The 22,396-nt window shown below is 37.5% G+C and overlaps 2 protein-coding genes across 5 annotated transcripts; one reads left to right on the plus strand and one right to left on the minus strand.

Moving 5' to 3' along the window:
- On the plus strand, positions 1–7,441 carry Sans (SAM_USH1G_HARP domain-containing protein Sans). 4 transcript variants are annotated; one of them, XM_017620546.1, is made up of 6 exons: positions 1–29; positions 670–955; positions 5,573–5,716; positions 5,827–6,048; positions 6,146–7,156; positions 7,220–7,441. In XM_017620546.1, the coding sequence occupies exons 2-6, from the start codon at positions 933–935 to the stop codon at positions 7,383–7,385; spliced, it is 1,566 nt and encodes a 521-aa protein (XP_017476035.1). In that variant the 5' UTR covers positions 1–29; positions 670–932; the 3' UTR covers positions 7,386–7,441. The 4 variants fall into 4 exon arrangements, with proteins under 4 accessions (XP_017476035.1, XP_017476026.1, XP_017476021.1 ...); XM_017620537.1 differs by lacking the exon at positions 1–29 and having other exon boundaries at positions 635–955; XM_017620532.1 differs by lacking the exons at positions 1–29; positions 670–955 and having other exon boundaries at positions 5,356–5,716.
- A 109-nt stretch (positions 7,442–7,550) lies between these two features.
- Mdr49 (Multi drug resistance 49) lies at positions 7,551–14,004 on the minus strand. Its single transcript, XM_017620611.1, has 10 exons — positions 13,892–14,004; positions 13,770–13,812; positions 11,586–11,779; positions 11,367–11,511; positions 11,189–11,289; positions 9,608–11,127; positions 9,371–9,540; positions 8,593–9,305; positions 8,367–8,529; positions 7,551–8,300 (listed from the first exon to the last, which is right to left on the minus strand). The coding sequence occupies exons 1-10, from the start codon at positions 14,002–14,004 to the stop codon at positions 7,551–7,553; spliced, it is 3,912 nt and encodes a 1,303-aa protein (XP_017476100.1).
- Positions 14,005–22,396: the final 8,392 nt, after the last annotated feature.

Raw genomic sequence — 22,396 nt, forward strand, 5'->3', positions numbered from 1 at the left:
TTTCTAACTACATACATATGTACATACTCGTACGTTGGTTTAGTAGTGCTTTCCCGTACATCTGTACATACATATATACATACAATCGAATATTTTTTATAAGTAATTTAGTGAATATTTAAAAAAAAGAAACAAAGGCTTAGTTTTTAGCTGTATAATTTTTGTGCATTCGATCAGTAATTTCTTGTGCGTATGCACGTATGTACATAAGTGTGCTGCGGTTTGTTTTCCTGTTGAAAAATGCAATAGTTTCTCAATCATCCATTTTAAATTCATATGTATGTATATATAGATATGCATGTTTTTCCTTCATACTTAAATACATACATATTTATGTACTTATGTACGTTTGTAAATGTGAAAATGTCTACATTTTGTTTTGCATTCCTCATTTGTTCCGCCAATGAAGTTGAGTGAACTTTTAATTACATTAACAACAATAATTGTCGCGCTTCGCATCTCATCTAATTAAAAAAAAAATCGTACATTTATGTATGTGTATTAGGGTGGTTCACAAAAAAAAAGGTGACAGTTTCGCACTGCTAGCTAGCTCGAAAAAAGAAGAAGAGTTTACATATGTATGTATATTTATATACTTTTTGAATTGTCATTAAAATAGTGACCTCTTACTTGAAGAACACAATTTGGTATTCTGTTTTAGCCGCACAGTAAATTGGGTCAACACTATATTGAGAACGAATTGAAGTGAATAATACGAATAAATGAAAAAATGTGTATGCACATATCTACTTATGTAGTATATTTATATCTACCGGTGTTGTTATAATTTTGAACATCGACAGAGAGTGCATGGTGTCAGCTTTACGTGAAACGTGATCAGTGAATAGAACAATTTTGTTGCATACATAGTTACCATTGCAATCTGACTGAAGCATAATAAAAGCTTGTAAAAAGCGGAGAAAAGTTCAAGCATGTCTTCAGATCGATTCCACAAGTGAGTATCTACAATTGAATATATGCATGTACATTAGGCTGGTCCAAAAACAGTTAAGTCGAAAATGTAATGCTCTCACCCCCTAGGATTGTTCTATATCGAAAAAAATATACCTTTATTTTTTATTTTGAAATAAAAAAATATTTGGAGGTCGCTCAAAGCGCTCAAAGTTTTCCATGTATTTTTATGGTATAGAATTTTTGAAAGTCAATATTTTTCGATCGGAAAAGGAGACTTTCAATAATAATATCCAATTATCTATTTAACCATTTTTTAATACCAACGATTTTTTATTGGTCGCCCCATTGCGTTTTTCGGGGTTTTTGTGGGTTTTTGGCGGACCTATAAATTATAGTTGTAATGTAAAAATGGTTAAATAAACAATTGGGTATTATTACTGGGAATCTCCTGCAGTTAAACAGAGTTTTCTGGTAGAAAAATGTTGATTTTTAACTATTCTATACCATTTCTACGAAAAGTTTTTGTTTTTTTTTCCCCATTTAAAATACATGGAAAACTTTAGGCGCTTTGAGCGACCTCTAAATATTTTTTGATTTAAAAAAAACAAGGGTATATTTTTTCGGTATATAACAATCTAGGGAGTGAGAGCATGAAAATTCCGACTTTACTTCTTCGCATGCATTTTTGCACCACCCTAATGTGCATATTTAAAAAATTCATACTTTGCCTGCCTTTTTCTCTCAACGATGTATATACATATGTACATATGTATGTATATATTAGAAACCGGCATTTTCGAGAATTCATACATACACATATCTATTTACCTGTGGTTTGTTTACACGGGGGTTGTTCAATAACTCTGCGTTGTAAAGAAAATTTTCTTAAGTCTGCTTAATAAGTATTAAAAAAATATTTTAAGAAATCATAGCTGAGTTTTATATTTATACGTTATTATTTAATATACAAAAATACTTTGAAAGCGCAGCGAAAAATGTCAGATATTTGATAATATGTTGTAAATTCGTTTTTCATTAACATTTTTTAATGTTCAACTTTTAGATAGGCTGCAACCCTTCAAAAAGTCTGCCTAGTTAAGCTTTCCCAAACACTCTTCATTTGGTATCAACCTTGCAACAACTCATGTAATTTCAATACTTTTAAATTTCATTACATATTTACATAGCATACCACTCAATTGCAAATATCTGTAAATCAATTATTTCTCAAATACCTTTCGTTTGACGCCCATATCGTGATAATTAGTTCATTTTATCATTTGAATTGATTTAAATTTTTCAAATAGGTGGCAGCCCGCCTTAAAAATATTTTCGACAGCAAACTTTCTTAATCTCTTTAGTTTAATACCCACAATGCAATGTTTCATTTATCTTATCAATTTAATGGAATTCACTTTTATTCGGATGGCAAGCCTTCTTTACTTTGGTAATCATATTGTAATAAATTAATAATAAACTATTTTATTATTAAAAAATAATTTCTTTTTTAAATAGCCTGGAACCCTCCTAAAAAATAAGGCTGTAAGTAAGCCTTCTTCAAATTCCTTAGTTTAATACCCATAATGTAATATTTTATTTTCTTATCAATTAAATTAAATTAATTTTTTAAACGGGTGCCAAGCCTCCTCAAACTAAAATTTTTAAACTGGTGGCAACTCTAAGATTTTTTATTTTCAAACCAGCCGGGAATTATGGCGAACAAAATAAAGAATTTCAAATCGGTAAAGCCGTTTTCGAGTTTTTGCTTGGCGAACAAACGAACTTAACACTTTTACATACTATATATATTGATATACATATAGAAATAATGTCCTAATATAGGACTCCTATATGTTCCTATTAATTTAGCCATTACAATAAAATGTAAACATTCTATGTGTTCTTCCCTGTAATAATCTAAAATTTCATTGAAATCAGTGTAGTAGCCCTGAGGGGAAAATCTCTAGTTCGGAACTGGTGCGCTTCTAGTACATTTAGACTCAGTACTGGTTCGCGATAAATATCTATTGCATGCAAACAACTGGCGAATTTAACATGGCGATGTCTTAGAAAGTGTCAATTGCCCCCTACTTCTAAAATCGACAGACGAAAGAAAAAGTATCATGATTTTCAATCTTTTTTGGTTCTTCGGTGTGTGCGATTTTTAATTATTTTCAAAGAAATGTGCTTTAAATTTGAAATAAATTTTTTTTTTAATGATTTTAAGAAATGTACGTTTACATACCTTTGGCTGTAGCTGAGTTTCCAGAGGTACTTGCTGTTATTGGTTAGATTCTATAAGATCCCAAGATGTTAAAATGTTAACACACATTTTTGTTTTGTTTTACCAAGCTATGGAAAGGCATCTGCGAAGTACAGAATTAAAGCGTATTTGAACGAAAAAGCCGCCAAACACATATCCATGTACAGTAAACAAGCCCCCCACGCTGAATCTCTTTTTTGATAGCTCCCAACTAGTTCTACATTCGACAGATAAGATCTGAATAGAAATTTTACAAACTACATACAAAATTTTTCTACGAATATTTACTGGCCAAGTTTGTTGCTTTAGTCTTTTATATGTATGGAGTAGAGGGCTGCATAAATGCATTAAAAAGTGTCCACAAAACACTGGCTCATATTTGTTATTCGTTGGTTGGTTGTATAGCGCCATCATTTATTCAGTTTAATCAAATCATTCTGGACCGTTCAGGAATTTGTGCATATCGCATACATATATTAGCACTAGATAAATCCGCTAAATGCTTCCCGAACGTTTTATATATTTTGAAAATCAGACCTGGGCATTCGCACAGGAAACTAAATATTCTTTACACGCTGCGGCATATTCTGTTGCTTGAAAGTCCTAATCTACTAGCATGCTACAATCATACTCGTACTATGTACTAGTCTTGACCTTCTTAGCAACTTTGCTGTTCTTTTCCTGCTCAAGTCAGGCCAAAGCTCAGGTGATATCTTGCAAGTCTGGATCTCTGATTACCTCCTCCTTGCCAGATAGTTCCCGAAAGTTCAAGTGGATTTATGTTTATATTTATCTGTGGGAATAACACAGTACCATCGCTACCGATTCATCTAGACAAGCTGCCGCCTTAGCCAATACGTCTGCTCTCGCGTTACCTTCTATATTCTTATGGTCGGGAATCCAGACAATTTTAAATGTACATTTGTAGCATCTACATAAATGTGTGTACATATGTAGATATCAACCGTTTTATTTTGATCAAGGATGGGTGTTTGGAGGATATTCTCTTTTTTTTTTGAGAAAAATATTTCATTCCTTCCGATATAATTAATTTGTATTTTAAAAAGGTTTTTCGATTCCAAAACGTGTTTCGAAGGCTGCAAGTTTTAGCAAATTTTGCGTTCAGCTATAATTTTTTTTTTACGTGAACGCGAAAAGTCACAAAAACAGAGGCGCTTGGTGAAGATTTCAAACCCAAGTGTGGCTTAAGAAACAGATTTGTCGATTGCGCGTTGTTTTAAGAATATCGTACTGTCTCATGGCTCATAATGGCATATTTTGCATTTGCATATAGTGTCTTTTTTAAATTTATTATTAATTTGTCGGAACAACTGATTGTTCAGATATCAGATTTTTTGTTATAACTTATCCATTTATACAACTAGGAACATGAAATTACGCACTATTTTCACACATTATGAACAGAAAGTTTACAATAAAAGTGACAAAGATAACCAATTACCATACAACTGATTGTTCATATATGGGGTTTTACTGTAAAAGCTTTACTTTAACAGCTAAAACCGTGAAATTTCGTGAGCTAATTTCTAAATAATCATACAAAGTCTACTGAGTAATTCATAAAAATCGGTGCTATATAAGCTTTATCTCCTTTACCTACTACTTTATGTAGGCACCTGTTTAGATATGATTTTTTATATAGTGTGTAACTCCAATATCTATAGTATATATGCAGTGAATATACAATTTTTTTTCAAATGAAGTAATCTGTTGAAGTAAAATAGCCGAAGACAGCGCTGCTCTTCCTTGTTTGTTTTTTTTTTTTGATGTCGCAGGTCTTTGCCAATAAGCCGCATTCGAACGAAGCTATTTAAGTCAACATAATCTCTCAAATTTAAAAGAATGCTTTCGTGACTCTTAGCCTACAATTGAAAAAACACACTACGAAATGAGAACCCCTTCCTGTTTTGAAGTCGACAAAAAACCTTATTTTACTTAATGAAAAGATAAGAACAAAATTTTTTATTTTTCCTTAAACTCGTTTTTTTTTCAAATTTTATTATTATTATTTTTCTTTAAGTGCTTTTTCTAAAAATAATTTTTTTTGCCGCTTGTAGGCGGGGTTTGGAGTTGGTCTGTGGAAGCTTCGAAAAATATATGTGCACTCCTCTGAAAAATCGAAAAACCTGATTGCATTCTTTCAAATTTTCCAACTTACATGTCTTTACCTTAATATTGAAAGGCCCCAACTCATTTTCAACATAATTCAGTTTGGTGCGAAAGTCGGTAGATTACTCTCTAGAATCTTATTTTGAACTTCAAAACAACTGCCGAAGTATAAAATTAGTTACAGTTTTCAATAAATAACTGTTTGTACTATGCAAATTATTGGATTTTTTCTACAATGGTTCCTATATTTTTCTTCATTTCCAGAGCCGCAAAAGATGGCCTACTCGATGTGCTAAAGGAGGCCTCACGCAAGGACGCCAATGCCAAAGATGACGACTCCATGACACCTGTACTCTGGGCTGCTTTCGAGGGACGTTTAGATGCATTGCGCTTGCTCTGTGGAAGAGGGTAATATACTTAGACTTACACTGATCCCTACTATATTACAATATATGTATGTACATACCAATATGATGACAATTTGATAATTTCATGCAAATATCTCTTGCTTATTACAGTGGCGATCCAGACAAATGTGACCAATTCGGCAATACCGCGCTGCACTTGGCCTCAGCCAAGGGTCACCTACACTGCGTCGATTTCCTTGTAAAATTCGGCGTGAATATCTATGCACTGGACATTGATCGGCACAGTGCCAAAGATTTGGCTGCCATTAATAATCGCGATGACATTTTGCGCTATTTGGATAGCGCCACAGCGAATTTCGAGACTAATGAGAAGTAAGAATTTTTACTTGGGCATACTCCCACCTACATACTTACATACATACATACATATACTTAAAAACATATCTAATTTTCCCAATTTTCACAACAGAAAAAAGGCAAAAGCTATGCGTGAAGTGGCAGAAAAAAATTGTGAGAAACGCATGCGCGAGTACATGAAACGCCAACAGAAGCTTGAAAGCGAGCAAGTCGATGTGAGCAACAAAGCAATGGCTGCCACACTCAATACCAATAAGTCGAATATGCTGTCAACACTGAAACAAAAGATTTGGTCAAGCCAGGGCAATCTGCACAAACCTTCAAGGGAAACGGCGCCTGCTGCAGCGCCATGTCCCAGCATCAGCAGCGGCAGCACAGCCACCAAATTCAGCGAGCTCGTATCACCAGGCAGTGGCAGTGGCGGCAGCATGGGTTCGATTGCGAGTCGCGCTGGCACTGTACAGAAGAAGTTGCGCGGTCAACACCTATTACAGCAGCACTCCAATAAAGGCGAAGAGACCGGATTTAAGATCGGTGGCATCGAGCCGGACGGCAAACGCACTGTAACCTCTCTCGTGGGCGTACAGCGCGACTCGGAGGTTTTATATGTGGGTACATTCAGCTCGAACGAAGAGAGTAGCAAGCGCGGCAAAATCAGTGATGTTTTCGAAGTCGACGAGCCGAGCAGCGATCGAGAACGTGAAACCATCAAGCTAGGGTATGGTGCGCTCTCGCGTTCTTTCTCACAACCAGACATACTAGGCGATTCGCGTACATCCACTGGCCGACTTGGTGAAGAGTTCGCAATGCAACGCCCAGCGGGACTTTTCGATCGTCCAATGTTGGGTAGCATAGCATTTCGACGTTCGGTGACAGCAGCGCTGAGTCAACTGCAACCAGACATGGAAACAGCAGGCATTACAGGTGCCGGAACGGTAACCGGCCGACAAAGCGCGACAACAACAGCGGCGAAAGCGCGTAACAATAAACAAAGGTCTTTCCTCAATATATCTGATTCAGATTCGGAAGGCGCAGATGGGTACAGTGATGATGAGCAGGAAAATGCAGGGACGCCAATAGCGCGCTTTCTCACCGCCTGGGGCCTGGATGAGTATTTGGCTGTGTAAGTGTTTGAAAAGCTTACGAAAAGGGCTTAGAAGTGTAGTTCATATTTTTGCTTTTTCAGCTTCCAGAAGCAACAAATCGATTTGGATACTTTGATACTGCTAACAGAGGCGGACTTGAAGTCCCTAGCACTGCCCCTGGGCCCATTTCGCAAACTTACTTGCGCCATACAGGAACGTAAGAATGCGCTCGCCAATCCTGGTGCAATGACGGACAGCCGACTTTGAGCCTTATTTAAAGTTGTACACACAGCTAGGATCTAAGTTAATTAAATAGTTAAACATTTATTATTACAATAAGTTAATGTTTAAATTCGATTTAAAAATTTATCTACTGATACATATATGTACACCCTATAAATATGTAACAAGAGAAACGAAAACTTGACCGGCTTAGGCGACCTGCTGCATCATATACAGTTCCGCATATATGCCATTCAGCGCCATCAACTCCTCATGAGTGCCCTTCTCAACCACCACACCTTTCTTCAGCACACAAATCAGATCGGCATCGCGCACTGTGGTCAGCCGATGTGCTATTGTGAGACAAGTACGACCGCTGCGTGCTACATCCAATGCCTCCTGCACCACTTTCTCGCTTTCCATATCCAATGCCGATGTAGCCTCATCCAATATCAGTATATTGGGATTGCGTACCATTGCACGTGCAATGGCAATGCGTTGCTTTTGTCCACCCGAGAGTTGTGCGCCTTTGCTACCCAGGCGAGTATTATAGCCGTGCGGCAGAGAGGCGATGAACTGATGAATGTTTGATTTCTTGGCCGCTTCAATTATTTCCGCCATTGGAATATCATCGCGGAAGTTGTTGCCGTATGCGATGTTCTCGGCAATCGAGCGGTCGAATAAAACAGGTTCTTGTGAGACTAGGCCCATACTGCAGCGCAGCATATCGAGTGAGAACTCTGTAGTTGGCACACCGCTGAGATTGACTTTACCCCTAACGGGATCGTAGTAGCGCAAAAGTAGCTGCACGCAAGTGGATTTGCCGGAACCGGAAGGTCCTACTAAGGCTACAGTAGTGCCACCTTTGATGGTTAAATTAAGATTCTGTAGAATGGGTATGCCTTTGCGGTTAGGATAGTGAAAATCGACGTCTTCGTAGGTAATGTCACCTTCGGATTTCTTAAATGTGAACGGAAAACGTTGCTCGTTAGTTAGCGAAACCCCATTGGCTGAAGGAATACTCACCACTGGTGTGTTATAAGGTTTGTCAGCTGGATTGTATATAGCGGGCACACGCTGGAACAGTTTCAGTAGACGTCCCGCTGAGAGTACGGCAGCGCTTACATTTGGCGCATACGATAACGCCTGGCCAAGCATCCACGAGCCGAATATGAGACCTTCGGAAACCCTAAAGTAGAGAGTGTTATCTAGCAAAGTCAACAGCTATCAATTCATTGGGAATTTTTCTTACTTTACAATAGTTTCATAAGGTAATCCCTCATTGGCTACTAAGTAACCACCATAATACAGCGAAACACCATAGGCCAAGAAGGGTGCCGTCTGTCCCAAGCCATAAACCACACCACGAAAGCGCACCTTGTTGCGACATGCCTCATCCGCTTTATCTACTTGTTCGCAATAACGCGCAAGCACAGCGCGCTCCTGTCCCAAACTAGCCACCGTGCGTATATTGGCAATTGCCTCCACTGCTACACGTGACGCGTCTTCAATGGCCAACCTCTCCGCCTGCGTACTTGCCTCCATGAAGCGGGCTTCGAAGAGTATGGATGCGCACACAAACGGCACCATCACCAAAGTGACCAAAGTCAAATTCCACGAGTAGGTAAATGAGAGTACCATGCCGACGGCGAGCGTGGAAATCGCTTGCACAATAATACCGATGCGTGAACCTGTTGCACCCTGTACGTTCGAGCAATCGCCAGCAAGGCGAGCACACAGTGCGCCCACTGAATTACGTTCGTCATCAAAGTAGCCGACTTCCTGGCCGATTATCGCCTTGAAAGCATCTTGGCGCAGGCGAGATGTCATTTTCACGCCCGCAGTGCTGAACATGTAAGTTTGTAGAAGTGAGCCAATGCCAGCAATTATACCGATAACGATGAACAGAATAGCAAATAAAATCGATTGTTTGGTGATATAGTCATCATCCGGATCGGATAAGATCTAAAAGTGGAACATAGAAGACTTAAAAATTTGAATTTGTGGTAGTCAATATCAGCCCGACTTACGCCAAAGAAGTCACCAAAGAGCACCGCCCATACGGGGAATGTAGCACCGTGCAGCATGGCCGCTATGCAGCCGACCAGAATGTAGCGCCACTCAGGCGCATTCATTTTCATCAGCTGTGCAAAAGTGATTTTGTGTTTCTCGGCTTTAATCGTCTTCCTTTTCGTCTTCTCTGTGGAAAGAATATTAAAATTAGTGGGTATTTCGTCGCTCGCACGAATCGTTATAGTGCCACTTACTTCGGCTTACCACACTGTCGGCATCTGCTTCATCAAAGCTTGAGTCACCCTCGTCGTCTGAATCATCTGGCACAGCCAATTGTTGTTTACGCTGGCGCACAGCATTCGAGGTGTTCGCCAATGCCTCTTCCTCTTCTTTGCGCTTGGAGATCATCACCAGCTTGCAGTACAGCCCTTCCGCGCGCATTAGTTCCTCATGCGTACCCTGCTCGGCTACAACACCATCCTTTACGAACACTATCAAGTCGGCATTTGTCACTGTTGAGAGTCGATGTGAAACCACCAGCGTGGTGCGTCCTTGGCTCGCTACATCGAGTGCGTCTTGCACTCGGCGCTCAGATGTGGGATCTAAAGCCGAAGTCGCTTCATCCAAGAGCAGTATCTTCGGGTTACGTATGAGTGCACGTGCAATGGCTATGCGTTGCTTCTGGCCACCGGACATCTGTGCGCCACGTTCACCGACCATAGTGTCGTAACCGTTTGGCAGCTTCACTATGAAGTCGTGGCAATTAGCCATGCGCGCGGCCTGCTCGATTTCCTCTTGCGTTGCAGTGGGTTTACCGTGAAGTATATTTTCGCGTATGGTTGTGGCAAACAGCACTGGTTCCTGCCCGACAACACCAATCTGTGAGCGCAGCCAGCCAACATTGAGTTCGCGTAGATCGCGACCATCCAAACGCACACAGCCGGTGGGTGCATCGTAGAAGCGCTGCAATAGTTGGAGTGTTGTTGACTTGCCACAGCCAGAAGGACCAACCAACGCAACCGTTTGACCTGCTGGCACTTGCAATGAGAAGCCCTTGAGCACCTGTACATCAGGCCGCGCCGGATAATTGAAATGTAAGTTCTCAAAATTTATGTTCCCCACAACTTTTTCCAACTTGGCGCCGCTCTCATTCAACGGATCAATTTCCGATGCACGATCAATGGTGGAAAAGACATTCTGTGCAGCGCCTTGTGCCGTTGCGAACGATTCTACATGCGGCAGCGAGAAACCCAAATTCTGTGCGCCCATTATTATGCTGAAGAGCACTATGACCAATGAGCCAGCAGTGTACAGCTTTTCGTCCTCATATCGATACTTCAATATCAGTTGTATGCCGTACCAAATAGCTACTGCATAGGCGATATAAATAATGAACCACATAAGGCCGGCGCCAATACCGGAGTATAGTCCCTTCTTGCGTCCCATCACATCAGCAGGCACCAACAACTTGGCGAAACGTTCAGTCTCCTTGCGTTCACCACTAAATGCGAAGACGGTTCGTATGCCCGAGAAGACCTCCTCGGCGACCGCACCGGCATTTGAGTAAGCTTTCAATTCCTTTTGTGTGAATGTGCTTTGGATTTTTGCAACATAGGCAGTAGAAATGATAATAAACGGACAACAGGTGAGTACCACCAATGTTAAAAGCCAACCATAGACGAAAGAGAAAATAATTCCTGTTACGAAGGTCATAATGAGGAAAACGAATATTGCGACTTTTTCGCCGATTCCCTCTTTCATTTTATCCAAGTCTCTATATTTAGGAAAAAAAAAATTATTGAAAATCTGCTGTGTGAGTGGTGTGTCAAACATACTCAGTCATCTTATTGGCGAACGTATTGCCGGAAGACGTGTCATACCAAGACATATCCTGACGTAAAATGGATTCCAAGAAAAGTTTTCGAATTTTCGCTATCTGCATTAAAAAAAATATATATACGAATTTTATGCTATTCAAATTTCTTTTCACAGATTTACCAATGTTGTACAAACCTGTCTAAGTGCAACTTTATTGAGCATATCGACCGCCAGCGCCAAAAGTATCAACTCCACTACACACCCAACGAGCGTAGCTAATCCATAAGCCAACGCATCCTCCTTGATTGCTAGCATATTCTCCGCATGACTCGCATTCGTACTAAATTAGCAAAACAAATAAATAATATTAGCGACATTTGTATTTATGTTAAAAACGATAGCCTTTCCACTTACAGCTTCCTACCGCCGCCGAAGGCACTCAAAATCGGTGCTGGTGTAGACGTGCCATTGCCAACGTTGCGATCTATGAGCAGCGTTGTTAGCTCGGCGTAGATGATTATATTGTATGGTGAACTAAGTGCAGCTAGAGATGCCACAACAGCACCAAAAACTACAAGCAAACGATCCCATAATGTCGCATAGCGAAACTGAAAAAAAAATAAGTGTAAAGGAATACATATATGTATGTACATAGTATGTAAATAGATATAGGGAACTATCCGGTGAGCAGGAAAGAAAATAAGTTTCCTCCTGTACATGTTGTTTATCCTTTTTCTGCAGGGAAATCTATTAAAACGCTGGATGAAAATGAAAATCCTCAGCCAGTGGCGGATCCAGCGGGGGGTTTTCGGGGTTAAACTACGTGTCAGTCAGTGGCGGACCCACGGTAGGTGTTTTAATACATAGACGCCATATTATACATACATATGCGCCATATTAAAACACCGCCCATGGGTCGGCCACTGACTGACACGTAGTTTAACCCCCAAAACCCCCCGCTGGATCCGCCACTGTCCTCAGTAAATTCCTTTTAAAATACATGCATAAATATTTAAGCGGAATCCTAAACTCTAAATCCTGCCTTCCTTAGCGATTACAAAATCGATTAAAATCGATAAAAAATATCGTTTATTATATCGATAAGTTTCGAAAATATCGATAGCAAATTCAATAAAAATATCGATAAAAATTTCGATACCAAAATCAATAAAAAATATCGATAACAAAACCGACAAAATATCGATTATTATATCGATGAGTCCCGAGAATTCCGAAAATCTCAAAAATCCGGAAATAGTCCCCAGATTGAGTCTCTGTCTATATCCTTTTCCCTATAATTACCTTTATTTTAATCTTTCATTCTCTATCTTCCTCTCTACTTTTATCGGTATCCTCATCCTCATATTTTTCTTTATATTTATCATTGTTTTTACTTTAATGTCTTTCATATTCTTCATCTACATATTCCCATTCACCTTTGCTTTTTATAAATATTGCGCCATCTGTTATTCAAAAGCCGAAATACCTACACACACACACACACACACACACTTTTTGTCTCCTTCCCCCACTTCCAGCTCATGGACGTTTTTTAAAGTGATGAGGAAGTGATTTTGTATGGAATGCATTAAAATGCTCAATATACGATAATACACGATAATATTTCTATTGCTCCAAAGAACCTATATCCCGAAAATGAAAGTTTAACCTGCAAATCGTAAGTTGCTAGAACCCCCAAGGCTCAAAATTGACCCCGAAATAAGCCAATATTTACCGTTAATTCTACGACAAAAACCGAATTGGTTACTTACAAAAATGAATGTGTCGTTAGGTTTGGAATTATATCTTTCAAACGCCACACGTTTCTTTCAAATCGCTTTATTAGTTCTCATGCAATAAGCGTTTTCGCAAAGCTCTAAAAATTACAACTTCATAAAACATTTGAGCATAGCCTCCATATCGAAACGTAAGACGTATTCTACGTCAAAATATGTATTGTCGCTATGACAATAAGGGAAACTGCCTGGCTGACGAGTTTCGTAAGAAAGGGTACCCAGGGGAGCGGCTGGGACCCCCAAAACCCCTACCTGGGTTCGCCCCTGGCTCAACCTATTAAATATATGCTTTTTATCGGTGTAACAAATATAATCACAAAATCAGATAACCCAAGTAGGTTAAAAGGCTGTACTCGTAATTGGAGTGCAGTTGCAATCATAATCGATATATGAAACCCGTTAGTTACTATGACGAAAAAAGTGAAGCGTATGTTCACGAAGGTCAGAATACGAGGAAATATTTATACACATAGATCCTACTTTTTTGTCCACCCGAAAGAATTTTAAATGTTCTGTAAACATTTTTCAAGTTTGAAATGCAACCATTGACCCCAGCTGGCAGTGAAAATTGCAAGTTTCTGCAAATTTACGTTCATGTAAACATTTGCAAGCGTCTCTCGATGAGAGAAAATCTTCAAAATTCTCAGGAATTTCGCTGCTGAATAAACCTTACTGGACTGGATAGGTGAAAGCACCTACTGTACCTCTTTTACGTTGACATCAATGCCCAATGAAAAATTAAAAAAAAATTCCTTAACATTTTTATTTCGCTTCATAGTTTCTTTTTAGACAGAATACTCACCAGCTCCAAATATGGGTATATTATTTGTGAATCGCTCGTGCCGCTGAAAATACACAAATAATTACATATTAGAAATATGGAACTATGTGTATGTGGTCGTGTTTGTAAAAAATTTAGCTTACTTCTGTGTTTTAGCCTCAAAGTCTTTTGGTCCTGGTAGAGTATCCGATTTCTGGAAATTATCAGCTGGCTCTGGGCGGCCTTGCATTGCAACATTGTAGCTACCATTAACCATGGTTGGACAATTGCCTAGCCTCAGAGTATTCTAGTACCCGTAGTATTTGGTTTTTAAATGAAACTGAAATCAAAAACAAAAAATTAACGAGGAACCAGTATTTCTTTAATTCTATTTTGAGCAATATGCGAGATAAGTAAACAATTAAATAATATTATTTTTTATTAAGAATTTTATTCTTGCGCTGCTTCGTCAAATTGAGAAGTGATAGGGAAGTGTTGCGAAGATTTTTAAGTATGATAAATGGGCTATCTACTAATGTTATATACATGTATGTATGAATATATATATATATGTATGTGTATACCCTGTTGGAAAATAGTTGACTGATGAAAATGTCATCAATGAAGTCGTTGATACCGTTTTACTTGAATTGACTATCAAAAATACCTGCTTGGAAATGGTAGTCACTAAAAGCCAGCGTTCGCAAAAGAGTACGAGTCAAAGAGGAAGACATTAAGTAGAATAGAAAAGGGAGAAACCCAGTCTGCATTGCATAGTCAATGGGTGTCATCATGGTTCAGTTATGCATACTTGGCATTGCATGAGAGAAAGTCAAATAAGAAAGCTTGTAAGCGGTTACCCAGCGCACAGCATTACATTTGCAGAAGTCTGTTGGTTTTTGATTTCCTAAGTAAGAATGGCATTCTATGCAGTGCAGTGCAAAGTATGCATAACTGAGCTATCATGCTGGACGCCATGTCTGAAGAGAAGAATTGGCAAAACTCACACTTGCTTGAAAAAGTCATTGATGACTTTTTGGAAATGCCAGCTGCTTTTGGCTTATACGAAATCAGGCGTAGGTAGGGATGCTAACGATACATCGATGTATCGGCAAAAAAAAAAACATCGATGTTTTAACCTATGTTTTTAACGCTTAAATATCGATGCATCGATGTTCTTAACATCGAAAGTTTGCGAATTAATTTTTGACATTATAAAATTACAGATGAACAATTAAAGTCGACATCGATTTTTTGTAATCTGATATATCGACATCGAAAATATCAATGGTTTTTCTGTCAATTGGCAACTCTAGGCGTAGGTTTCCAACTGGGTATGCTTATTCTTTCCAGTACCCTAACATACATACATATGTATGTATGTCGGTATGTATGTACATTTGTATGTCTATCTCTCTGTATCTGTGTAAGCTTGCTTTTGGACAGACACGTAGTATATCAATTGTAAACTTGTGAAGTGTAAATAATTTCTTAATTGCTTGAACTCGGTGATAACGAATTTCGAAGTAATGCTCTCGCATCCCGGTGTAGGTATACATTTGTACATTTATACTTACCTACATACATATGTACATACAAAGTAATATAAGAACAATAAAAAATAGATCATTTATACACATTTAGTGACATTTATCTGTCAAACAACAATTGTGCTGCATTATTATTTGCGCAGATCTATTCATAAACACGCTATTTGATTTGAAAAACAAATATGTAGATGCGCTTTAAAACCATTTGCTGTTTATTTATGCACTTTGAAAATGCTACATATAAAGTCTGGGTTGTGTTCTGCTGTATGAAGAGCAAACACCACCCGCCAATAAAATGCACTAAATGTTTATGGTCAATTACTGGGCATATAAACTTACATAGTTAATAAATACTAAAGATAGCTCTAGGTGTTCCTTCATGTTTATATAACTTCGATAAGAATTTCATAAAAACATACAGAACCAAATGATGGATTTGGTGGGCGGCTTAAGCGAGTTTTTGCTTACTCATGCATGTACCTACTAATTACATATCGCACATATGAAGATTCTTATATACAATTCAACGTATTTACAGTTGGTGCATTTATAAACAACTATATACTTAAGTAATTCGTTGGGTTCCTCCAAAAAAAGGATGTGCCAAAAATTACCCTAGAAAACACACATGGCTGTAAGAACATTGATGATGTATCTAGGTTCATAGGAGGAAAAATTTGTGGTTGCTCTCCAAAAGTACTAAGATTAGTCTATACGGCGATAGTGCGACCTATGATAACTTTTAGAGCAATCTTCATAAAGGCACTCACTAAGATACAAAAGCGAAGAGATCTTGTCCAAAACTATTATTGAGAGTTCTTCAAGAATCTAAATCATAACCCATTTCATATTCATAGCCAGGCGCAGACGAAAGGAGAAAATGGGGTTATGAGCCGTAGGATGATCGAAGCAGAGCATTAGGTTGGTATATCCGAAGCATATAACCAACATATAGATATTTCTACAAAGATCGTTCATTTACTAAGGAAGTACCGGAATTGAGGTACATATTTGGGGCCGGGGCACAGTGCAGTGAAGGTAATTTATGCACTAAAAATAATTTAGCCCAAATTTTCCTATAAAATAAATTATATACCGCCAGAAAAGACAACCCAAAGAAAGGTTTTTTTTTGATTGAAAAAAAACGCAAAAATATGACCTACCCAACCGGGGATGAAGTATCTTTTGCTGGTATTACCGACTTCCAGTTCCGACCGGAGGTGGTTTAAACTTTTGTTTTACTACAGATTCTGATTCTGAGGAAAAAAGTTTTTTGTTTTTGTTTAAAACTTTTTTGTGGGAAGTGGGCGTTTAACCCTTTAAATGACCTTCGAACTTAAACTTGTCCTGGACTTCTGAAATGAGTGAAAATGTTTTTTTGAAAAACAAAAAAATATGAATTACTAAGAGGAGGATGCTCTATATCTTGGTCTTATTGCCGACTCCCGGTTTCGACCGCAAGAAGATTTAAATGACCGGAAGTTCATTTTTTAAATGAGATATACATGCTTTTACCACAGTTTTGCGTTCTGCGGATAAAATACATAGAGCTGATTTGGTAGGTCATAAAAAATATTTCCCTACATTTTAGACGGGGGTTGAGGGGTGGTGTAGAACACTCTGTATAGTAGAGAACTAGGCTAGGTTGAAGTGGCTGCCAGGCCCAGAGGACGCCAAAACACTTAGGCCATTGAGAGTGAGACTTTCTCTCGATCTCCATATATTCCATTTTGACCATGTTAGCTTCCTTGAATTACTGTTTTCAGTACGCTCCCATCTGGTGGGGCTGCTTTTTCAAGCAAGTGTTCTCTTAATAAGAGCTTGCAGGAAGCGAGTCGCATACCCATCCTCTTCCAGGATGGAAAAAGTGGAGAGGAAGTACCCCCCTTGCAAGCTCGTCTGCCTCCTCATTTCCTGGTATGTCACTGCGCCCCTGTACCCATACCAACTGCTCTGCCATCACGCTAAGTGATTTGCGACAGTTGGCAACTGTTTCCGAATTAATGGTGATAGCGCAAAGTGCCATAAGGGCCGCCTGACTGTCTGGGTATATATATCTTTTATTACTGGCCATAACAGCTACCTTTAGGTTGTCAACGGCTTCTTGTATGGCTGCCAGTTTGGCTTGAAAGACGTCACAGTGGCTCCTACCCTGTTTTCTAGTTTGGAGCCGTCCGTATAGAATCTTATGGCATCTTGAGATCCCGGAACTCCTTCGATCCACGATTCTCTGCTAGGTAAAGTTACGCTATAACCTTTAGTGAACGTGAGCATTGGTACACAATAGTCCATTGTGCTCGGTAAATGGTTGTCGGTTGATAAGAGCCGCTTTCCAGCTTCTAAGATCCTGCAGTCTTAGGGCTACTATCACAGCGTATTGCCTTCCCGTAAAATGTATGGGTATGATGATTAGAATCGTATTCACACAAAATTCTGAGATAGGGAGTTTTTCTTGAATCAAGTTCAGAAGTAGGGAGTTATTGATAAGTTTTCTGGGATAAGGCGCTTTCAATCTGGCTGCCGAGATAGGTCGATCTTCCACTCAAGTATCGATATATTTTTCTTCAGAAAATGATTTTAATGAAAATTAGAAAATGTTCTATCTCTCAACTTGACAGCTAATATTTTTAATTCAATAAAACTATGTATTCATAATTGTCGCATCAATGTTATCGACACTGACACACAAATGGACAAATGTCGAAAATTTTTTTGAAACTTTACTTCTACAATAAATACCGGTGATTTTAAAAATTAGATCGTTTTTGTACCGGTAAACAATTTCCAAAAATTCGGATTTTTATTAACAGTTCCCAATTTTGAGAAAAGCGGAGGGGTTAGCGCCCATATTTATACTTTCAACTTTTTTGTAACGGTTACCAATTTTGAAAAATCCAAATATTTAGTGCCGGCTACCAATTTCGTAAAAATCGAAGTTAATGTATAAAGAACGAAAACGTATTTAATAATTTATTAGACAAATATTTCTATTGCCTTGTTTCAAAGCAAATTTTAAAGAATAAAAAATAACGAAATCTGATGCGGAGATGTGGTGATCTCCGAAATAGCAGCTATTAATTTTACTCCTTGGACTTTGTTGCTATTCCCATTTTTCCTAACAAACAAATCGTGATACAAAGCTCAATAACTCAATTATTAAAAAAAAGTATAAAAAACATATTTTAATGGCCTTAATCTGATTGGAATTCTTTTGATTTGTTGTCTAAGTTTATTCATATCTTATTGAATTATTTTATCAAATAAAAAAAAATGAATTAAATTACAAAACCACTTCTAGGGAAGTTCGATTTTTTTACATATAAACAGTAAGTGTTTCCAAAACTCCGCCACACAATATTTCAATTACACAATTTCAATTCGATTTCACAATACTTCCGACTACATTATTTCGCAATTGTTTGAAGAATTTGCCGTACTCAGACGTGTCTTATCAACAAATTATTTTGCACATGCGTACAATTTACCACTACTTACTACTTCTAGACTCACTCCTCTAAATTACTTTTGTTAATAGTTAATTGATGGGTACTTAAATTTTAAGTACTCCACTTATTTCACAAAACTTTTCACTTACATACATACGTACATATATATATAGAAAAGCAATCGATATAAAATTTAGAAAAGTTATGACTAGTAATTATTATTTTTTTTTTAATTTTAGAACGTTATCAAAACTTTATCACATCAAGTACCTACGAGTATTTCAATCTTCGCGCAACTTCTATATTTATTTTATTATTTGCACCAACGCGTGTGTGTCCATTACAACGTCCCCAAGTCAACTGAAGGCTCCACACAATTGGAGCTGAATAAAATATTGGCAAGCCTTGCAGCTAATTTTAACGAATATACTCGGAAAAAAGACGCAGCACCAGTAGCACAGATAGCAATAAGATCATATAGCCCCATGCTCGTATTTTCTTTACTTACTAATTTAATAAATTTGCTCTTGTTCACATTTTCGCGTTTCATTCAAATGTATGCATTACGGCCATAAACAAACTTATCACCACCATATCTACTATATGCTATACACATGTATGTATGTACATACATATGTGTCTAATACATATTTAATAATAATCCATATACACTTAGGTATTTTTTTATGCGGTACATGCGTTTCTCAGAAAGCCACATAAAAAAAAATCCGCACTTTCATACAAAAACGGGGGATGCGTTCCAGCATTTTCATAATCCGCATAAATTCAGATACCCCATATAAAAAATTCTAAAAAACCGCATAATAAAATCCAGAGAAACAATAAGTTTATTCGCGTATTGAAAGTTTTTGATAACTATCAAAAACTATCAGATTTTCCTGTTCGCGTACAAAAAAATCCAGCAAAGCAGGGGAAATTGAGGGACCAAATTGACATTTCATTCTGATGAAAAGCTGCTAGTTTCTGCTGGAGAAATTTTCGCCTGCAGCCATTTTTCAGCAAGAAAAAATGCTGATCAAAGTCATCTGTTTTCAATTTATGAAAATATTTTAATTTATTTTTGATTTAGATTTAGATTTAAATCTATTATAATATATATAGCACTTAAAATGTATCGGAAGAAAGCAAATACTCATTTACTCATGTTGCATTAGAAAAACTTTTAATTTATATTATTTTCATATTTTCTGTTTTATGCCTTTGTATGTAAACAGAATTTCGATCAGCTGTACTAAAAACTTGCAAGTTTTTGCTAGTTTTGCGTTCGTGAACTTTTGCTAAAATTTCCCTCTTTGAGAGAGAACAGATGAAAATGCATTAGAATTTTGCCCTGAGAGTTGTTTGCTGGAAGAATACGCGAATACACCTAATATTAAGCAAAAAAAAAATTTATTTCTTCACTTCAACACTTACATATATTCCATGTAAAACTGAACATTAATGAAATAAATAGAATTTTATCTGCATTTTAACCAAAAACAAAGAAAAAATACCACAATGAAAACCTGAGTTATGTAAGAAAAAATGGTTTGAAAAACCGCATAAATTCAAATCCGCGTAAAAACGCATAAAAGGAGACCTAAGTGTACTTGTAACCGTGTAAAGGAAATGAACTCCAATAGAAGATAGATATCAAATGGGGGACTGAGCGTTTTCAGGTGTTGACAACGACCAACATATCGTCGTTTAAAGTATAAAAACCGCGTATGTGAATTATTTTCTAGAGAGTAAAAACACTCATATTTCAAAATGGCTTTATTTCAGGACGAATGGATAAGGATTGAGCGAAGAGCTTGGCAAAAAATGTCAGTTACGCGGTTTTGTACTTTAAACGACGATACATACGTACAACACTGTAAAAAATAAGTATAAGTATAACGCTGTGCTTAAAAACAACTAAATAAACTACTAAAAGAAGTTTCAGTTTTAGTGTTAAAGATGCAATTAATTTCGTATGTCCAGTTCCTATCACCTCAATACTTAATATGTACATATATTCATGTAAAATTATATAAGCCGTTCTTCTTGCATACATATATGGCGCTACAGTAGCTTCCTGGCATGAGCCGAGACTAACCCCACGTCGCCACCTTCTACAGCTTCTGTTAAAAAAGCTTTGTTAAGACACAAATGTCGAGTGGGGACCGGAAATCTCCACTGTTAAACCATATCTGTCTTGCCGAATTTCTTACCATCGCTGTCATTTCGTTGTTTGACAACTCAGTTTTCATTTTACCGCGCCATCGACATTGGGTACAGATCGATCCAAGTCGAATTTATACAAGGTGGTGTTATTGGCGAATTTAGGTTTTCGCCGCAGTACTTATTAATGTCAAAATAGTGTGTTTGTTGTAATATGAATTCGCCTTGTTTACAACAAATACGTCATTTTGACTTAATAAGTACTGCGGCGAAAATCTAAATTCGCCATCAACACCACCTTGTATAAATTCGCCTTGGATCTGTCTGATTGGCTTGATGCCATTTTAAAAGTGATATTTTAAGACAGCAAATTGCCCACATGAGAAAACGGGACAAAGTTAAAACATAAATTTGACAGATGTTAAGACACATTTAGTAGAAAATGGAGACGTGGGGTAAAGCACTTGCGTCTCTTCTTTGTGAAGTCACATCAGTAGCCCACACTAAATATAAACGGATCTACCTGCAATGGGTTGTCCACTAGGGTGGTTCTTAAATACAAGCGGGGAGAAAAAGTTTAAAATGTTAGGCTCTCACCCCCTAGGATTTTTCTAAATGGAAACAAAGATTACCAGTATTGTTTTGTTAAAAAAATTATATTACTACTACTACTATTACTACTTCAAAACCGATGAAGTTTTCCATGCATTTGATATGGGAAAAAACACTTCACAATACTTTTTGATCGGAAACCTCTGTTATAACTATTATTTAACTATGTATTAACTATTTTTATAGGTCCCCCAAAAACCGGAAAAAATTACACTGAAGATGACAAAACGCCGAAACAGGTTTGTCTCCAAAATTTGGCAAGGTATGATGGAGATTCGATCCAAAATAAATCATCTTACCACTCAGTCGGAAAAATCAACCAACACCAGCGAATAAATTGTATTTCTTATTTTTCCGGCGAATAAACTCATAAATAAATTTTATTTTTTTTTATTCCGTCGTTGAATCAAATCACAATTCAAATATATTTCTTAATTAAAGGCGAAATTAAAATCAAAAAGCATTTTGAATCACGCAATCCTGATCACGCTATTTGAATAGCGCCACCAAAATATATTTAACAAAGTGTGATTGAATTTGACATTGCTCTCTGAAAAACCATCCTATAACGAATCGAAAAAAAATTTGAATCGTTTGTTTATATTTTTACAACGCTTTTATCAACTTGCAATGTTGTGTGTCCAGAAACTTTCAATGTTGTGGATCCAGAAACTTTCAATGTTGTGTGTCCGACACCATAAAACCTTTGCTTTGAAAAGTTCCTATAAAAAAGCATAGTGCATAGGGCGACATCTGTAGTGAATAGGGCGAGGTAGATGACATCTAGATGTCGCCCTATGTACTACGTTTGCTACAGCGGAAATAGACGACACGCCATTTCTTTAAATAAAATTAATTGGTGCTCGTTTGTATGTACATACATATGTAAATGCATGTG

This window comes from Rhagoletis zephyria, unplaced genomic scaffold (genome assembly GCF_001687245.7).
Source record: "Rhagoletis zephyria isolate East Lansing unplaced genomic scaffold, Rhagoletis_zephyria_1.1 Rzeph_scaffold_00039, whole genome shotgun sequence".
Lineage (NCBI taxonomy): Eukaryota > Metazoa > Arthropoda > Insecta > Diptera > Tephritidae > Rhagoletis > Rhagoletis zephyria.

Coding starts and splice junctions, on each gene's coding strand:
- Mdr49 (XM_017620611.1), bottom strand. CDS start 14,004: ATGGTTAATGGTAGCTACAATGTTGCAATGCAAGGCCGCCCAGAGCCA. Junction 11,512..11,585: donor TTCGGCGGCGGTAGGAAGCT/GTAAGTGGAAAG, acceptor TTGCTAATTTAG/TACGAATGCGAGTCATGCGG. Junction 9,541..9,607: donor CGACAGTGTGGTAAGCCGAA/GTAAGTGGCACT, acceptor TTCTTTCCACAG/AGAAGACGAAAAGGAAGACG.
- Sans (XM_017620532.1), top strand. CDS start 5,544: ATGGTTCCTATATTTTTCTTCATTTCCAGAGCCGCAAAAGATGGCCTA. Junction 5,717..5,826: donor CGCTTGCTCTGTGGAAGAGG/GTAATATACTTA, acceptor TGCTTATTACAG/TGGCGATCCAGACAAATGTG. Junction 7,157..7,219: donor CTGGATGAGTATTTGGCTGT/GTAAGTGTTTGA, acceptor TTGCTTTTTCAG/CTTCCAGAAGCAACAAATCG.